This window comes from Typopeltis vanoorti, chromosome 24 (assembly GCF_054136105.1).
Source record: "Typopeltis vanoorti isolate ZY-2024b chromosome 24, IOZ_Tvanoo_1.0, whole genome shotgun sequence".
In the NCBI taxonomy this organism is placed as follows: Eukaryota; Metazoa; Arthropoda; class Arachnida; order Uropygi; family Thelyphonidae; genus Typopeltis; species Typopeltis vanoorti.
The window spans coordinates 936,514-955,111 of record NC_143572.1 but is presented as its reverse complement, the minus strand read 5'-3'; the positions used below and the strand labels follow the sequence as shown (position 1 = coordinate 955,111).

Here is an 18,598-nt window from a genome sequence, read left to right as displayed (position 1 = left end):
GTACTTTCCTCCAACTGTCCAGTTTGGCTGCCACTTCTTCTCTTGATTCTGCACACAGCACGATGTCATCAGCATACAACATAGTCCAAGGAGCGTCTTCTCTCACTTCCTCGTCACCACCTCCATCACAATATTAAACAGGAACGGACTTAATGCTGACCCTTGATGCAAGCCAACTATCACTGGAAAACTTTCTGTCTCTCCCAGGCAGGTATGAACTCTTGTCTTCACATTTCTGTACATCTCCTGAACCAATCTGATATATTTCTCCAGTACCTTCTTCTCCCTTAGACATCTCCAAACTTCTTGTCTTGACACTCTATTGTATGCTTTCTCCAGATCAATAAATACCAGACATAGCTCCCGTTGCTTCTCTCGAAACTTTTCCATTATCTATCGTACCCCAAAGATAATATCTGTTGTCGATCGACCAGGCATGAAGCCAAATTGCTCTTTTGCAATCTCCTTCCTTATTCTCCTTCCTCCTTCCTTATTCTTCCATCAAGAACCTTCTCTAGGATTTTCATTACGTGGGACATCAACTTTATTCCTCTATAATTCTTACAGTCTTGTGCATCCCCTTTACTCTTGTAGATGGGGATAAGAGTACTTTCCCTCCATTCCTCAGGTATATTTTCCTGTTGACAAACTTTTATTAACAGGTCCCACAGCAGGTCAATTCCTTCTTCCATCCCTCCACTGGGATCCTGTCAGGGCCCACTGATTTTCCATTCTTCATGCTCTTTATGGCTTCCTTCACTTCCACTCTACTAATGTTCTGCACCATCCCCTCATAAGGCCATCTTCTCTGTGAGTCCTTGCATTTTCTTCATTCAAAAGCCCTTCAAAGTATGTTCTCTATCTGTATCTTATATCCACATCCCTCCTTAACACGTTCGCTGCCACGCTACTTTGGCATGGTCTGTTCCCCTACGCCGAGCTGTTTTACTTCTTCAAGGTCAGTACGATAATCTCGTTACCGGAGGTAAACGACCTACGAGTATACTCGTAGTTGGCTTGTACAGAGCATATACGGTCTATGAGAATACATAGTTTTGAAGCTAGCCCCACAAGCCAAGCATTTTCACTTCTTAAAGGTCACTACAATAATCTCGTTCTCGGCGGTAAGCGTCCTACGAGTATACTCGTAGCTGGCTTGTGAAGCAGGATTACCCACTACGAGTATACTCGTAGTTGGCAGCGAACGTGTTAATACCCTTCCTCCAGAGTCTTTGATCTGCCTCACATGTATGATGTCCTTTGATGCCTTATTTCTAACAGAAAAGAAATAATAAATAATAAAAATTAAATACGTTTCTTTTAAGATAAAAAAATCTACTTAAGTCTTTAAAGATTTTAAATTTGTTTTCATTATTTCATGCCCCCCCCTCAACAAAACTTACGGCCCCCAAGGGGGCCGTGGCCCACAGTCTGGGAAGTGCTGGTTTGAGGCATGGTTGGATGAGTTTGTGTGTGATAGTGTGTACCTTCCATGATGAGTCAAAGATTCATCATGGAAGGTACACAATATCACACACTATCCAAATTTGTTCAAATTAACATAATAGATATCCATGTGCTCTTCTGTGAGACAAAGTTCAGCAATATTTTGATGAAGACATTTTCTTTCTCCAAAGTGAGTAAATTATTAAAATATTTAGAAAATACCTACATTCACAAAGCATGGGTATTTTCTCATAGTGTGTAATATCAATATCCACCCATTCCTGAATTAATAAACTTTTCCAATATCTTAACCAATAACCCTGAGATTCTTTGATCTATACAATCCAGTCAAAATATTGCAACTGGCATGCTGATAGTTTGTAGGTTCCACTTTTGTTGCCAGAACTCCTGTCATGGATGACCACATGGCACAGACTCTATAAGATCTTTGAATATCGTGGGAGGTAAGCTATACCTTGTTGTCAGGATTGCTTCCCACAGTGTGAGTGTTCAAGTTGGAGGATTCAAATATCATATCTTTTATTCCAAAAGATGGCAGCATAATGGCATGGGGGAATGCTTTCCTGTGATTTCTATGGGATTTAAAATCTGCCAAATTCGGCAGCCATGGTAACATTTGAAGCAACTATCATATTCACTGAACCGACCGCGCGGTTAGCCTAGTGGCTTTGTGCTTTGCAACCATATGCCTGGGGAAGGAGTGGCCCAGGTTCGATTCCTGTTCTAGACGTGAGGAATTTGAGGATCTTCCTCAGGCATAGCCAAGTTAGCCGGTCTTGGGCGTGGTCAGTAGGGTTTTTTCCGCCAGTTTATCTGGGGTTTTTCATCCCGCAAGCAGGCAAACTGGCCCCGTGAACATACGCCTCTACAGTCAAAAAAATATATCTCCCCCCCCCAGTGGCAGACCAGGCGACAGGTCGGTTAGGAGTAGTACTAACAAGAAGTCGCATCTAAGTAACACGTGGACCCTGCATAGGAAGCGGGAATAACGCGTAGAAGAAGAAGAAGAAGATCATATTCACTGAACCACTCTTGAACGATATTGGCAATGCAGCATGGTGTATTATCTTGTTGGTACACACCTATAACAAGGTAGTAGTTACTATGATCAATTACATCATGAACAGGTGTACCTGATCAGCCAAAATGGATAGGTACTTTGTAGAAATCATATGGTCTATGGGTATCAGGGCTTCAAAAAATTTCCTGGGAGGCATCTCCCCATGCCATATTGTTGCTATCTCCTGCTTGTTTCTCTTGGGCCATGACAATGAAGTGATTCCTCTCCTCAGATTTTTTTTTGCCTAACCCTTTATTTACCTACCATCCACATGGCATAGATGGAAACTAGATTCACTAGTGAAAGCATCTTTTTACCAGTCTTCAATGGTTTAGACAAAATCACATGATGTCCTTTGATGCCTTATTTCTAACAGAAAAGAAATAATAAATAATAAAAATTAAATACGTTTCTTTTAAGATAAAAAAATCTACTTAAGTCTTTAAAGATTTTAAATTTGTTTTCATTATTTCATGCCCCCCCTCAACAAGGTGACTGCTTTGGAGGTCTAAATGGAGGATAGTACATTGGATTGTGCTTTGGGAAACTGCCATTTGTCTGCTGTTAAATTCCATGGTCAGCCATATACCATAGTTTTTTATGTATGCACTTGCAGTGTATGAATTTATGCATGAACTTGATTACCTTATCTACAGCACATTAGTCTATGTCATAAGCTTACAATATAGGTAGTTTGCTGAATACTGCCATCCTTCAACTGGTACCTTGTGATCATGTCCTTTTTGAAGTCTGTCATATCACATCTCTTGCCTACATATATCAGAACTTTGAATGAACACTACAACCCTCCAGTATCATGCATGTGGGCTTTCACTGTCACACCAAGATCAGGAATACCAACTGTAAAATAATGTGGGAATTTTGAATGCACTGTGCAGCTTTCTATTTTTATTTTGGTGTTGGCATAAGTAGAGCTATCTTATCCTTTTTTCACTGGGATTCTGTGTGAATAAAAACTTAAACAGCATAGTCAGATGAATTATAACTCTCTTACACTTTTTCATAATATGCATGTAGATATTCCATTTAATCCAATGGCTGTATTTGCATTGATTTCATAATCCTGAGCATTTTCAGTTTCATTCATCTGTATTCTCATATTAGTCTATCTCATAACCTTGACATTTTCTTTTTTTCTTTATTATTTTTTAAAATTTTTTCCCCAGCTCCTGTTTAAGAGTACTATTCATTTATTTAACTTCTGCCTTTTATTCTCTGGATCTTGAAATGCCAGGCTTCTGTATCTGATAATGATTCCCTTAAGATGCTAATTTGATTCCCTTAATGTAAGCAGGTGGTAGCTTACATTTCACAAATTAACATTTGTTTTAATCTGTTAGTATATATGTCCAACTTGCATTCCTGCCCTCACCTTCACATCTGAATAAGGAGCTTAAGCATGAAATCTGGAAGAAGAAGATATTTTGGAGGCAGTACAAGATCAATAATAGCAATAATGAGTAGTCACAAAAATGCAGTATGAACAGAAATTGGCAAATCAAATGAAGAAAAACCCTAGAGTTTTTTTTAGGTATGTGGCAAGTAGAAGAAAGAATGATCATGGCAAGATGATGCCAACAGAGATTAAAACGGTAGAATGGTAACTGCTGCAGAAGACATTGTTGAGGTATTCAGTGATCAAGTTATAAGAGTTTTCATCTTGATCATTGTGGAATCATGAGGAACTTAAGTGTAGAGGACATAGGAGAAGACGGCTTAATTGACAGTGAGCAGGAGGTATTTGAGGAAATAAATAATCTTGATGTCATTAATGCAATAGAATTTGATGACATATCACATATCATCTTTAGGGAATGTTTCATGCTTGTTTAGTAAGTCTTACAATAGCACAGGTTCCAAGGAAGTGGAAAGAAGGTAAAATTGTTCCACTGCATAAAGATGGCGATAAGATGTGGCTTAAAATTATAGGCCAATCTGTATATCTGAAGTTGTGGTGAAGGTACTAGAGAGATCGGTGAGAAGTAGGATACAAAACTGGGTTGAAAAAAAAAAAAAAAAACTGTATTCTTTATGGTTATCAACATGGGTTTGTTAAGGGAAGATCATGTTTTACTAACTTACTTATGTACTATAATAAGGTGACAAATACCTTGGAAAGGTATTTAGTATACTTGGATTTTGCAAAAGCTTTTGATAGGCACCCACACAATAAAGTCTTAAATAAATCGAAACAGATCAGATTGCACAACAGACAAGTGAATTGGATCAGTGACTGGCTGTCAGATGAGTATCACAAAGTTGCATATGGGGGTGCATTATCCCATAAGAGGAAGGGGGTGTACTGTTGAGGTCAGTTTTGGGACCATTGTTGTTTAATTTGTATATTAATGATATTGGGATGGTTTTAACTAGTGATATGCAGCTGTTTGCAAATGATGGAAAATTTGAGAGGGTAAATGCAGAACGAAGCAGATGTTATGGCCTTGCAGTAGGACTTGAAGAGATTGCATGAATAGGCAGGTAAGTGGAACTGTCAGTTCAATGTTGCAAAGTGTAAGGTTTTGAAATCTGGTTAGCAACGATGGGATGTAAAGCATACACTTGGTTGAGAAACTTTAAAGGAAGTGGAGAAAATGAGAGATCTGGGAGTGGTGGTGGACAATGACTCAAAATTCAGGGGCCACATTGCACAATTTGTGAAGACATCACACTGGATAATGGTAATGATGCAGAGGATCCTGACATGCAGAAATAAAGAGGTTATGATGCCACCTTGACCAGATCTCATATGTATAATTGTGCACAGGTTTGGTCAGCAGATTTTCATAGTGACGAGGATATGTTGGAAAAGGTCCAGAAAAGATTCACAAAGGTTGTCATTGGAATGTGGAGTACGAGGACAGATTGAGAGAATAAAAACTGCAAAGCCTCATGAATAGAAGAAAGAAGGTGGATATGATTGAGATATATAAGCTAGTCAGGGGTTGTGATCAAGTTGACGTGCAAGAGATTTTTCATAAAATGGGAGAGGGGTTGAACAACAGGCCATCACTGGAAACTGTATAAGAGGGTGGGAGCAGAGGAGTGAGAAGTAGGTTCTTTGTATGGAGAGTGGCTGGTGAGTGTTTTGTGAATGTAGACACATTGAATCGTTTTTAAGGCATAGTTGGATGAGTTTGTGTGCCAGAGTGCGTACCTCCCATGATAAGTCTCTGACTCCATGGAGGTTGGATGTTAAATAATAATCCTCATGACTGTATAGAAGCTTTGAAATAATGCTAATCTTCTTCACTGAAAAGTTTATTTCTAAAGAAAAAAATATTTTTGTAAGATTATGCATTAACCTCCTATATAAAAATACAACTGTTTCAGCACTTACATCTCCACAAATAGCAGACAACAAAGATGATTTTCCACTACCAATACTGCCACAGATACCAATAAGTGAACCCTGAAAATTAAAAATTCAGTTAACTTATGCAAAGAAATATAATCACAAATTATATTTGCAATTTTATTTTATTTTTTTTCAAGAATAACTTTAACATGCAAATACATATATTGAATAATAGATTAGTGAGTGCAATAGGCTATCTGATAGGTATCAGCAAGGGTATGGTATCCTAGAAGAGGAAAGTTAAGTAATGTACTGTAAGACTGTTTTTGGGAACATCACTCTTTGACTCTTTAACTGATATATTAACAATATTGGAAGAGTTTAAATGGGCATGTGCAGTTATACACATATTACACAAAGTTGAAAAGAGCTATGAGAAGTAAAGTAAAGCAGATGTTGATGCTTGGCAGGAGGGTTTCAATAGACTGTGTATGGGAGAATAAGCAGCGCTGTCTATTCATTATTGTAGAGTTTAAGATCAAAATGTGCAAAGCAAGTGTGGAAAGCAATATATATATATATATATATCCAACTGTGTGTGTGTGTGTGTGTGTGTGTGTGTGTATATATACACATATATATATACACACACACACACACAGTTGGATATCTTGAAGGGAATTGGAGAAAATAAGAGACCTAGTGGACAAGGATATAAAATGTAGGCATTACTTTGCTAGAATTGCAAGGACAGCAACAGATTATAGCAGTGATGAGAACATCAAAATGAAGGTGTAAAGAGATCGTAATTCCACTATACCAGGCCTTGATTGGGTCACTTTTCTTTTTGTTTTATGTGAATCTCACTTGCAAGGACAGCAACAGGTTAAACAGGTATCTTCCCTAAATTCCCTAAAACATAAATTGTTATTAATCCAGTCTGAAGACCTTATCACTACAGTAATTTTGGTTAATTTCTTATATGCTTCTTACATGTTGAAAGTTTTTCCACTTGACAGAAAGTGTTAGTAGTGAGAATATCATGGGGAGAATGAGTGTTTGTTCGAAAAAGAAGGATGGTGTGAAAAAGAAAGATGAAAAATCATAAAAAAAGAAAACGAGTGATTTGAAAACTTTAACGGATGATAAAAAGGACGAAAGTGAGGCGAATGTGATGGAAGGCAACGAAATTGAGAGAACGAATGAAACCAGAAATAGCGTGAAGTAAGGTTCGAAAGTAGGAAAAATCAAAAGAATGAATGAAACCAGAAATAGCGTGATGCAAGGTTCGAAAATGGGAAAAATCAAAAGAATGAATGATAGCGAAAGATGGACGCATGGACTGCAAGTACAGAAACTCAGAAGGATGAATGAGAGTGAAAGTGTGAAGCTGTGGGATCAAGAGTTAGAAAGATTGAATGATAGAGAGAATGTGACGCGAGATTCTAAAGTTGAATTGGGTTGGATGAGGCAAGAGATGAAATGGATGAAGAATGAAATTAAGAAAATTTGGGTGAAAATGATTAAAACAAATCATGTTGGCACGAAAGACGAGCGAGTGATGTTGTATGGCGACTCCATTATTAAAGGTGTGCTCGATGAGAGGATGCACAAGGTATGTTTTCCAGGCAGCAAAATGAATAGAGTGATTGAGGTATTGATATGAGGAGAGAGCAAGCAAAGGATTTGATGGTTTTAATAGGTATGAATGACTTGACAGAGGACAAGGATTATGAATGATATCTTAGCTGAAATGTGTGAGGAGAAAGGAGTACAGTTTTAATGTGCGGAATGAGTTTGAAGGACGAAGTGAGCTATATAAGAGAGATGGACTGCATTTGAATGGTCATGGTATGAGTCGCTTGGAGAGACTACTGCTGGAAGGTAGAGAAGTGAGTACAGAGAATGAATCAGATCAAGTGGGAAGTGATGTGGAAGAGCAGGAGAGTATGATAGGAGAGATTGAAGAGGTGGTTATGAATGAGGAAGTGAGTGGCATGAGTATGGAAAATGAGAGAATGGGTGTACAAGATGAACAGGGAAACGGGGAGGCTCAGAGTAGACAGGGGTACACAGCTTGAGAATGGTGGATGCTCCAAGAGGATGTGAGAGCATGTGCAGACAGGGAAGTGTTATGTCGTGGTTCTTCTTCAAATCTAAGTTACTATTATCCCCTCTTGTGCCGACTAAGAATGAGATCTCCAGTCTATCTTTCTGGGGCTGTCTCCTTTTCGAACTCTGATAAATTTGTTTGTTCCAGCTGCACCAGTCAGAGTCCTAGGACAGAAAAATTCTTGCTCAGAGAAACTTTCCCAGAGTTCTAACAGCTACCTAAATTCGTTAAATATATAGTGTCTGTAGAGATCTCAGTTTGCAGTTATGGCCCTATCCTTTCTAATTTATTCTTTACCTTCCCCTTATGCATAGGTTCAAACTTTTATCAGTGGTAAATTAGTCTCATGCTCAAGCAAAACTCAGGCTTACATAGTGAAACATGTTTATTAAAGATCTGATGAGTTTACAATTAGGTTTAAACATATCAAAAGCTTATCACAGTACCTATACTAAATCAACTGACAATCATAAACTAACACTCTAGTTAATGAACATATAACTCATATCCTCTGGTCAATTAAAATACACTTAGCATGGGAAAATACAAGTTTAAAATTTTAACTTGAAATGCTAACACAGACCCCACCACATTAATTAGGTCTCACACAAGAATTTAAGTTCTCCGATTACCAGTCCAATGGAGCTAACAAGTTACAATGCATATATGTCATTCAAAAAGTTCTCTAGGCAACTGTCCATTTTTCTTCTGACTAGAAATTGATTCACCCTTTTCCTCTAATGCTAATTGTTAATAAAATAAGAAAATTCTGAACATTACCACCGCCACATTAGGTTACCATGTCCCCTTTGTCTGTCCTTTACTGTTAGATAATTTACTGCTTCAGTGGGTTGTGTCCACGTGGAAGTCACTTCACTCATCACATACAACCATTTTCTGCAAAATCTGCTGGGTAAACGCTTGTCTCGCTGGTCACTATCGTCAGACTGCCCACCTCCCTGGAGGAACTTTTCGTTGTCTCATTCCAGTAGCACTTCTACCAATGGCCAGAGTCGGTGGACGCCGTCATCTCATGTACGCTCGCCAGTCAGCAATGGGGAGAAACTTGCCATCCGATGCTGTAGAAATCCCTTCTGCTGGTCAGCATTGTAGGTCCAAATGAATAGAGGAACAGAAAAAAGGGGCTCGAAAACCGCATTTATTATCTCTTGTTGTGCTCTCTTTTCGCTAAAGAAGTTTTCTCAAGGCACCTTTCTATTGGTCTTTAAGTTCTTTAGTCACAACTCTTCAACTCAAGAGCGCTCTTTTCGGGGAATGCGAGTTCAATTCGCTTTCCATGAATGCCTTCGCTTCGGGCGTTATGCTTATCGTGGGTAACTCACATGCAACCTTTGGACTTTTATTTGCATTGACATACATTGCATAGAGTGTTTTTTTCTTACTAGTGTTTTCAAACAACAATATTTCTATCTAGACAGACAAAATTCCTCCTTTTTTGTACTTCATTTTAAGGTAATTCAATTAATTTCTATATTAACAATTTGTTTCTTTACTAACAGTATAAGTATTTCTTGGTTATTATTGTATTCTTGTTAAATCTGAATGAATGATCCTTTTGATGAAAAGGTCCTTATTCAAGAACTAACAAAAGGAATGGGATGACCTTGGATCAAGAGGAAACAGTTGGAAATAAAAAAGGGTTCTAAAATGAATAAGCAGAAAGGGAAATGTCACCAGTCAAGCATAGAGAGATCACATTGAATGAGTGGTATCAGTGGAACTGTATGATGTGTTTTGTGAGGATAGAAGGAATAAAAAGGGAGGGAGGGGGGGGGGGATGCTATTGATGATAGAGAAAGAGTTATGTCAATACAAATTAGAGATGCAAGAAGGAAATAGTGCCAGTGATTTTGAGGCAGTATGGTGTGAAATAGAGGCGAATGGAATGAAATACTTGGTTGGATGTTGTTATAGACCAGGTAATGTGGATGGGAGTGACAATGAAATGCATGATCAGATTTGTTAAAGGGAGGTCAGGTTTTAGTAATCTGCTTACTTATTACAACAAGGTGACTGCTTCCTTGGACAGAGGAGAAGGATACACAGTAATATACTCAGATTTCGCAAAGGCTTTTGATAGATTACCGCATGATAAGTTGATAGTCAAATATAATAGACCCCTGATGCACACCACTAGTGACTTTCCTTTCCCTGGATATTGCTCCCCCATACACAACTTGTTGTTGCTTATCAGATAGTCAGTCTCCAACCCAGTGCAGTAATATAATATCCAACCCCATCCACTCTAGTTTGACTATGAACTTATCATGCGGTAATCTATCAAAAGCCTTTGCGAAATCTGAGTATATTACTGTGTATCCTTCTCCTCTGTCCAAGGAAGCAGTCACCTTGTTGTAATAAGTAAGCAGATTACTAAAACCTGACCTCCCTTTAAAAATCTGATCATACATTTCATTGTCACTACCATCCACATTACCTGGTCTATAACAACATCCAACCAAGTATTTCATTCCATTCACCTCTATCTCACACCATACTGCCTCAAAACCACTGGCACTATTTCCCTTTTGCGTCGCTACTTTGTATGGACATAACTCTTTCTCTATCATCAATAGCACTCCCTCCTCCTTTTTTAACCTCCTATCCGCACAAAACACATCAGAACGTTCCATCCCTATTCCTGTCAGAATGTCGTCTTCATCTAACCATGTCTCACTTATTCCAACAATTTTTGGATGAACAGGCTCAATTAGTGCAACTATTTCATCTGCCTTGTTTTTTGCACTTATAGCATTTGTATACAAACACAACAGCTCATTCCTGGATCTACAGCTAGTTCCACTGATACCACTCATTCGATGTGATCTATCTATGCTCGACTGAGGACATTTCCCTTTCTGCTTATTCATTTTAGAACCCTTTTCAATTCCAAGTGTTTCCTCTTGATCCCAGGTCATCCCATTCCTTTCCTGTCTACACATGCTCTCACATCCTCTTGGAGCACCACCTTTCTCAAGCTGCATACCCCTGTCTACCCTGAGCCTCCCTGTTTATCTTGTACATCCATTCTCTCATTTTCGATACTCATGCCACTTACTTCCTCATTCATAACCACCTCTTCAATCTCCCTTGCTCTTCCACATCACTTCCCACTTGATCTGATTCATTCTCTGTACTTACTTCTCTACCTTCCAGTAGCAGTCTCTCCAAGCGACTCACACCGTGACCACTCAAATGCAGTTTATCTCTCTTATATAGCTTACTTCGTCCTTCAAACTCATTCCACACATTAACAAACTGTACTCCTTTCTCCTCACACATTTCAGCTAACATATCATTCATAATCCTTGATCTCTGCCTCATCTCACCACAGTCATACCTAGGCAACACGTATACTATCCTTCCTGTCACACTATTGTCTTATATCCATCTAAGCAGCCTCTTCATATCCATTCTGACGTGCTCTTTGTGATTTGTCAAGTCATTTGTACCTATTAAAACCATCAAATCCTTTGCTTGCCCCCTCCTGATATAAATGCCTCAATCACTCTACTCATTCTGCTGCCTGGAAAACATACCTTGTGCATCCTCTCATCCAGCACACCTTTAATAATGAAGTCGCATAATGTTTAAATACAATGCATAGTTGGTGTTTGTTAAGCACCCTAGATATCTTTTGAGATATCCAGGGTGCTTCAATGGGATGGTGATAATCTTGTTGTAATCCTCTATGGTAGATATTGGGGGTTTGGGAGCATTTAGCATTTTACACCATATATACATCGTATATATCCTGGTGTATATATACACCAGGAAGGTGTATATATATACACCTTCCTGGTCATTGGTCAGAAAGGTGTGATGCAGGTGAGAAAGTTCAGTAGTAAGAGCAATGTCATTGGAACTAATTTCTCTAGCTCTATGCGTTAGTGTTTTTAAGATATCATATTGTTGGGAAGGGTGATGGTGTGATTGTTTGTGTAAATACCTCCCTGTATGTGTGGGTTTTCTATAAACCAAGAATGATAGGAACCTTCTAGAAGATGTGTGATACGTGTGTCTAGGAAAAGTACATGGTCATTGGCTTCTAGTTCCATTGTAGAGTGGATTTTAGGGTGTTGGCTATTTAGATGCACTAAAAATGTATTCAATGTGTCTGGGCCATGTGGTCAAATAGCAAATACATCATCAACATAGCATAGCCAGAGACCAGGTTGAGAGTGGCTGTGTTGATAGCTAGCTTTTCAAGATGTTCTATGTAGAAGTTGGCTAAACGGGGAGAAACGCGGGAATCTCATAGCTGTCCCATCTAATTGTTTGTATATGTTTCCTTTCCATGAAAAATAACCTACTTGTACTGTGAATTTAAATAGCTGAAATATATCAGGGGGAAATTGTGAATTTAGTAAGTTAAGAGTTTCAGTGGAAAATTGGCAACTCTCATCCGTTCACTTAAGGACAGATTCTCTCCTTTATTGCATCCAGGAGTCTATGAAGTACCCTGTTCATGTCATCGAACCTACTATGGATTGACAGGAAGAACTGTGGACATTCATTTCAGTGAACACAAAAAATATATCCGGCACTTTCGCTATGGCAATTGGGTCTGGCAGGCCACGCTTTGGATACCCCTGCACACCGGATCAATTGGAAAGAAACAAAAGTACTGCATAGAAGGTTGTTCCTGGAATCAACAGAAGCCCTGAAACATACTCCAAACCTCAAAACAAGTATGGCTGTATAAATCTGCCAAAGATTTGGGAGACAGTCATCCTAAGACCAAATTAGTATATTTTTTTAACTTAGATGGCACCTAATTAGGACTTTAGTCTTTGTGTTGCATACTACAATTACTCATACTAGTCCCACTGTTACACCGGATTGCGGTTGTCTTGCTGCTGTGACAAACTTTGTTTGTATGCTCTAAAAATGATGGCATTTAAGTTTACACGTTCACTGCCAACTACGACTATACTCGTAGTTGGTATATGAGCCTCACAAGCCAACTATGAATATACTTGCATGTCGATTACCACCAGCAACGAGATTACTCTCACTGATCTTGAAGTGAAATTGCTTGGATTGCAGTAATAAACTATGCCTGAGGAGCGTGGCAGCGAACGTGTTAATAAATAGTTATTTTCTTATTGATCTATTCACATCTATACTGTTAAAATCCAATCAACTACTACACAGTGTTCTTCATATGACAACCACTTACAGGACTACTACTATGTCTGAGTAATAAATTTGAAAAAAAAAAATAAACTTAATTACTTGATGTTTGATACCAGGTATGTGTTCCATATGCTGACTCTGATTAGAGTCAGTATATATAAAACACATACCTGGATCACTACGCATTATGACAACCGTTTAATTTTTGCTGAAAATGTGACGCTGTGGAAACTGAAGTATATAGAATGGGACAAAAGTTATTAAAAAATTTTAATACCAAATAAAGTTACTAAGCTTGGGAAAAAAGAGTGACCCATGTCAAGAGATACATAGAGTGAAAATGTTTTGCCATACAGTTAGTGCATCTAAATATCAGCACCATTACAAAGATCACGTTCAGTCAGATTCTATCTTTTACACTCTTCTCCCCCTCAAAAAGAGAAATTCAGAATGTAAATGTCTGATGATTGAGGAGAGGGGTTGGGAACATATAATGGTGTTAGATCTTGAATGATGGCTCTATCAAGTATAGAACTGTTCCATTCAAGAATTAACAAGAGAACAATATCAAGCAAAAACACACTTGTACTCTTGGCAAAAAAGACAGAATATGTGAAGATGCAGATATTAACTTTGCTTAAAAAGGAATTAAAATATAAAAGAAGAGGTTGAATCTTAAATTAAAATGAAATCGAAGGAGGAAATAAATATTAAATTCACTATGTTTAAGGTTATCTAAAATAGATGGAATCTTAATTTGTCAAAAACATCAATGTTAAAATATGCCATGTATAAAGTCGTGTATCATCGTGCGAACAAAAGTTCAACGTTTGCAGTTTGACCACCAAAGATGACATACCGAATGATGAGTTGGCATTCGTGGAAGGCGCAAGAAATTTGTGTTCCCCGAAAAATCGATGCATGTACAGCAAGGAGGTGATGTCACTCGGTAACAGTGAATGAGAGAGCGTCGTAGACAAGTTTGGAGTGCAGAAAGAGGACGCTATAATGGGGTTTAAAACTGATTCACATCATTGAGAGGGCCTCCCTTTTTTTTGGCTTTCTTTTTAAGTTTTTCTCCTGGTTCCTGTGGTGTTCCCTGGTCACGTGTGCCCGCCCTGTAGGTTTCCTGCTCGAAGTTCCTATGCGGATTAGCATGCCTGATACTTGACAAGACATGTGAAGACGGCAAAGCGGCAGCATATTTCCCGTTGCTGAGTGATGCGAATCAAAGAAAATATAGCACGAGATGACGGCAGTGTTCGAGTTTTAGACCATCAGTGTGGATCTAACTGATGAGAAAGCAGCAAAGGATTCCTTTGAAGGTAAAATCATGTTAGAAGCGGGGATGTGAAAAGTTCGTAAGCCCAGAAGAAACAAGTGGCAAATTCGCGATGAGCATGTGACTCCCACGTGGCGGCAATCCATCGTACAGAGGGACGATCTATAACAAAGAACAGATGGAAGGATCGAGAAAACATCTAACAAGGTGGTAATGTACAACTCTTCTTTTTTTGTGTTATCTATTGGTGATGAAGGTGTAAAATGGACAGAGTGAAAAGAAGAAAGAGAGATTTTTGAGACAGTTTCATGTGTTATGTTAATCGAATTGGACTGGTACCAGTCTACGTTCATAAGTTGTCTAGACCAAGTTTAGTGTGTATGGGTCGTTAGTAACAGTAATCTAGTTTAATACTGACATCCATGTTTGTGATATAGATGAACATAAGATTCTCATGAGTGTGTTTGAATAGCATGTCTGTTTGATTATTATTACCCTGCTTTACTTGTATATTAGTATTAACCTTGATTTACTTTATTATAATTGTTGTTTAAATTGTAATGTTCTTAGATAAATAATAAATGTGTTTTCCCACGTATACCTGAGTTTGTCTGAGTAAATTGAATTTTACCACTCACGAAAATATCGAACCTATGTTTAGAGGAAAAAAGGGGAATTTAAGATTGTCTAGGCCATGCCTGTATACTGAGAACTCAATCTACCTAACTACTTAATCTATATAAGGTATTACTTGAATTCTGGGAAAGTTTCTTTGGATAAGAATTTGTATCCTCGAGTTCTGACTGGCACAGCATTAACAAATAAATTTCATCCGAGCTCGAAGAGAGAAACAGCCCCAGAAAGTCAGTTTAGAAGCCAGATCTCAGTAGGCACAAGGAGAACAATAGAGGTAAAATATTTAAGAAAACAACGATGTAACAATGGGACATCCAGTACTGATTCAGTGAATTGGACAGAGTCATGTGCAATCTTCCTCCAGTGTAGTAGAGAAGTATCATTGTGCTCATAATCTAACCCTTACAGGTGGGATTCGACATTAGAAAAAAAAAAACAGTATAGGGAATATTACTACGTTTTGATATCTTTAACACTTCAAACAGCTGAAGCATATCTATGAAAATTTCTTTTCATAGCTGTGATTCATAAAAGTAAAAAAGAGGTACAATAATGAGCACAGCCTAGATAAATCTGTGAATAATAATAATAATGAGACTAAACATCAACTTATACCATGCATTCACTTTGAGGTAGCACTATCACAAACAAAAATATTTAATAATATAATGCTAACTCTTGGAATAAACATCATGTTACTGAATACACTGATTCACTTTTCCAGAAATGTGAAATACTGGCTTATCCAGAAAGAAAATTTTCTGCGGTTGACTCATTGTTATTGATTTGCATAAGCATATTCTTTGCAGATGCAATACAGCATGTTTGTCCTCCTCCTCCTGCACCATATAGGATTCACATCTTATACAAGAACTGAGGAAGTTCTATCAATATTATTATTAGGCAGGCTCCTCCAGGGAGTCAAGAACTCACTGAGGGAGAACTTCTTCAGAAGTTCTATCACATTTTTCTTTAAAAATATCCTGTCCAATAATAGGACAAGTAGCCTGTCAGACTCAAATTATCTCTTGGCTGGTCTATTCAGAGTTAAATTCGGCTTACATGCAGTAACCATTTTTGTCTATATTGCTGGATACACTGTATTACAGGCATCATATTTAGTTTATTCATTATATCTTTGTTTTCATTCAAATCCTGTAATGTCTATCTGAAGTTTTCAAAATTTTATTTCAACTGATGTAAGCCATTATTCATCCTGTTTTCTGTTGGTCTACATTTCACTCTCATAGACAAGTATTGATATTGGCAATACCTGTGTTCACTTTTCCAGAAATGTGAAATATGGCTTATCCAGAAAGAAAATTTTCTGCAGTTGACTCATTGTTATTAATTTGCATAAGCATATCAATCGCAATGAGCATATCAATATCAATAAGCATATCGATAACGATTGATCCCCTAAAAAGTCTTTGACTTTATAGGGGATCAATCGTTTAATGCTGTTGGCACACTCTTCCTCAACAGTCATTGGACTCCCTGAGGTGTCACATAATAATAATAATAATAATAATAACAATGTTAATTAATATCCTTCATTTTAGACCCAGTAAATTTAACTTATAAGCCTAGTTATTACAAAGGGTCTGCTCCATTGACAAAAACACTTTTCTTTCTACTGCAAACAAATAAATGAAAATAAAAAGTTTTTTTTTTTTTTTTTAAATCTGAAGGTGAGTTAGTTAATCTCATATGGAGTTGAAAATTTTCATTTTGGACGGTCTGGGGCTCTTCATCCTTACAAAGCATGCCAGAAGAACACAGACAATTTACAGACATAATCCACTGGATTCATAGCTTCAGCTACTATGGCTGCAATTCCAAATCACCACAACCATCCTCATGCAACTGAATAGTATTGCTCATCTTATGGTGCCTTCATAATGAATTCCTCTTCTTCCAGATTACATGTTTATTCTCTGCATTCATTATGAATGCAGATTCACTATTTAATGAAACTTTGCTGCTGTAAAATACATTCAGACATTGTCGATGTACAATATTCTTGATCAGGACATTTTACAGCAGCAAAGTTTCATTAAATAGTAAGAAATCAGTGCTGCTTATGCAGCAACAATCACCTTTCTGCCAAAAAACTCATTCCACAATATAGTGCAAAGCCATCTCCTATGCTTTTCATTAACCATGCTTCTAGTACAACACATATCCTTTCACACAGAAGTGCACCTATGGTTGGTCACCAAATAATTATCTCCTTAGCAAATAGAGTTGGATCTGACACCCAATTCACAATTATATCTTGTGAAGACAAGACAGATCTAAGACTTTAAATTTTTTTTCTTTTTACATGTGAAGAGTGTAATGTTTTATCATAGCAAGTGTAACGCATTGGCTGTTGTATGGGCAGCAACAAGATAAGTTTATATTTATTGGATGATGAAATTATGTAATTTTTAGACTTGCTGCTGTGTGATATTTATATTTGTGATAGGACCAGGGCATTTGATTAAATATTTTAGACAGTGTTATTTTGGATTCTTGGTTTCTTGTTTAGAGATAAAGAACAAAATGGCAGTGAAAGGGAGATCATTACATAAGTCAGCACACAAGACAAAGTGAATAGTGTAGACTTGTTTTGAGAATGGTGCAGTGCCAAAAGTGTAAGATGTATGCATGTAAGATGTTGCTGATGTTTATGTGGAGAGATTGAATAAAAGAAATGAGTAAGTGGGAGTATACAGGAAGTGCAATATGCTGATAGATCATGAGGCTTGTTTGAATCCGAGTATGGAAAATGGCAGCATAAGTGAAACGGATGTTGAATAAAACTGAGCACATATCAATAAAATGTGCAAATCTGAAAGTGGAGGAAACAGTGTGACTAAGCATAAGAAACTGTGGGAGAATGACAGTGAAAAACAAAGTACATCTAATAGTAAGATAATTTGATGGATGTTAGATCTTATAGAGTTGTGAATACTAATTCTGCCATTCATTTTTGAAATCATGGATTCTACAACTGTGTTAAAATAACTCTTTTTATTATCCCGACATTTCGATCTTCATATCAAGATCATCATTTGGAGCATGCATAAATATACAAGACAAGCTGCATTACATTTCAAACCGTAAGCTAGAAACAATGATTTGATCACATGCTAATCGCATGACCTCTAGTGAAGAAAAAAAAAAAAAACATCAAGCTAGATTTAATTTATCATTACATGAATAAAATTCTTGCTTACAGATGGTTTCCCTTCCAGTAACAGTGATGTCCTATTTCTATTATTACAATTGTTATTTTTGATTTAAAAAATAATAATAATAATAAAAAAAAAGAGAATAATATTTATAAATTACAACATGAATAAACATTCTTTCTTATAGATTTTTTCTTTAACAGTGATGTCCTATTTTTTATTATTAAAGTTGTTATTTTAGATTTAGGATCATGGATTTTCTACAGTCCTGTTTATAGTTGTTCTTAGAGAGGAAGGATTCGTGGGACGAATCCTTCCTCTTGAAGGCATATTCGTAGGACGAATATGCCTTCCATATGTATGGGATTTTTAGACCATCATT

The 18,598-nt window shown here is 37.3% G+C and overlaps 1 protein-coding gene across 1 annotated transcript in view; it reads right to left on the bottom strand.

Annotated features, from left to right (window-relative positions):
* LOC150092881 (ATP-binding cassette sub-family C member 5-like) overlaps window positions 1-18,598 on the bottom strand; it is a 708,254-nt gene that overhangs the window by 474,766 nt on the left and 214,890 nt on the right. The window contains exon 11 of the mRNA XM_090414097.1: window positions 5,889-5,960. Coding sequence (XP_090270223.1) covers window positions 5,889-5,960 — 72 coding nt within the window. The remainder of the gene's footprint in view (window positions 1-5,888; window positions 5,961-18,598) is intronic.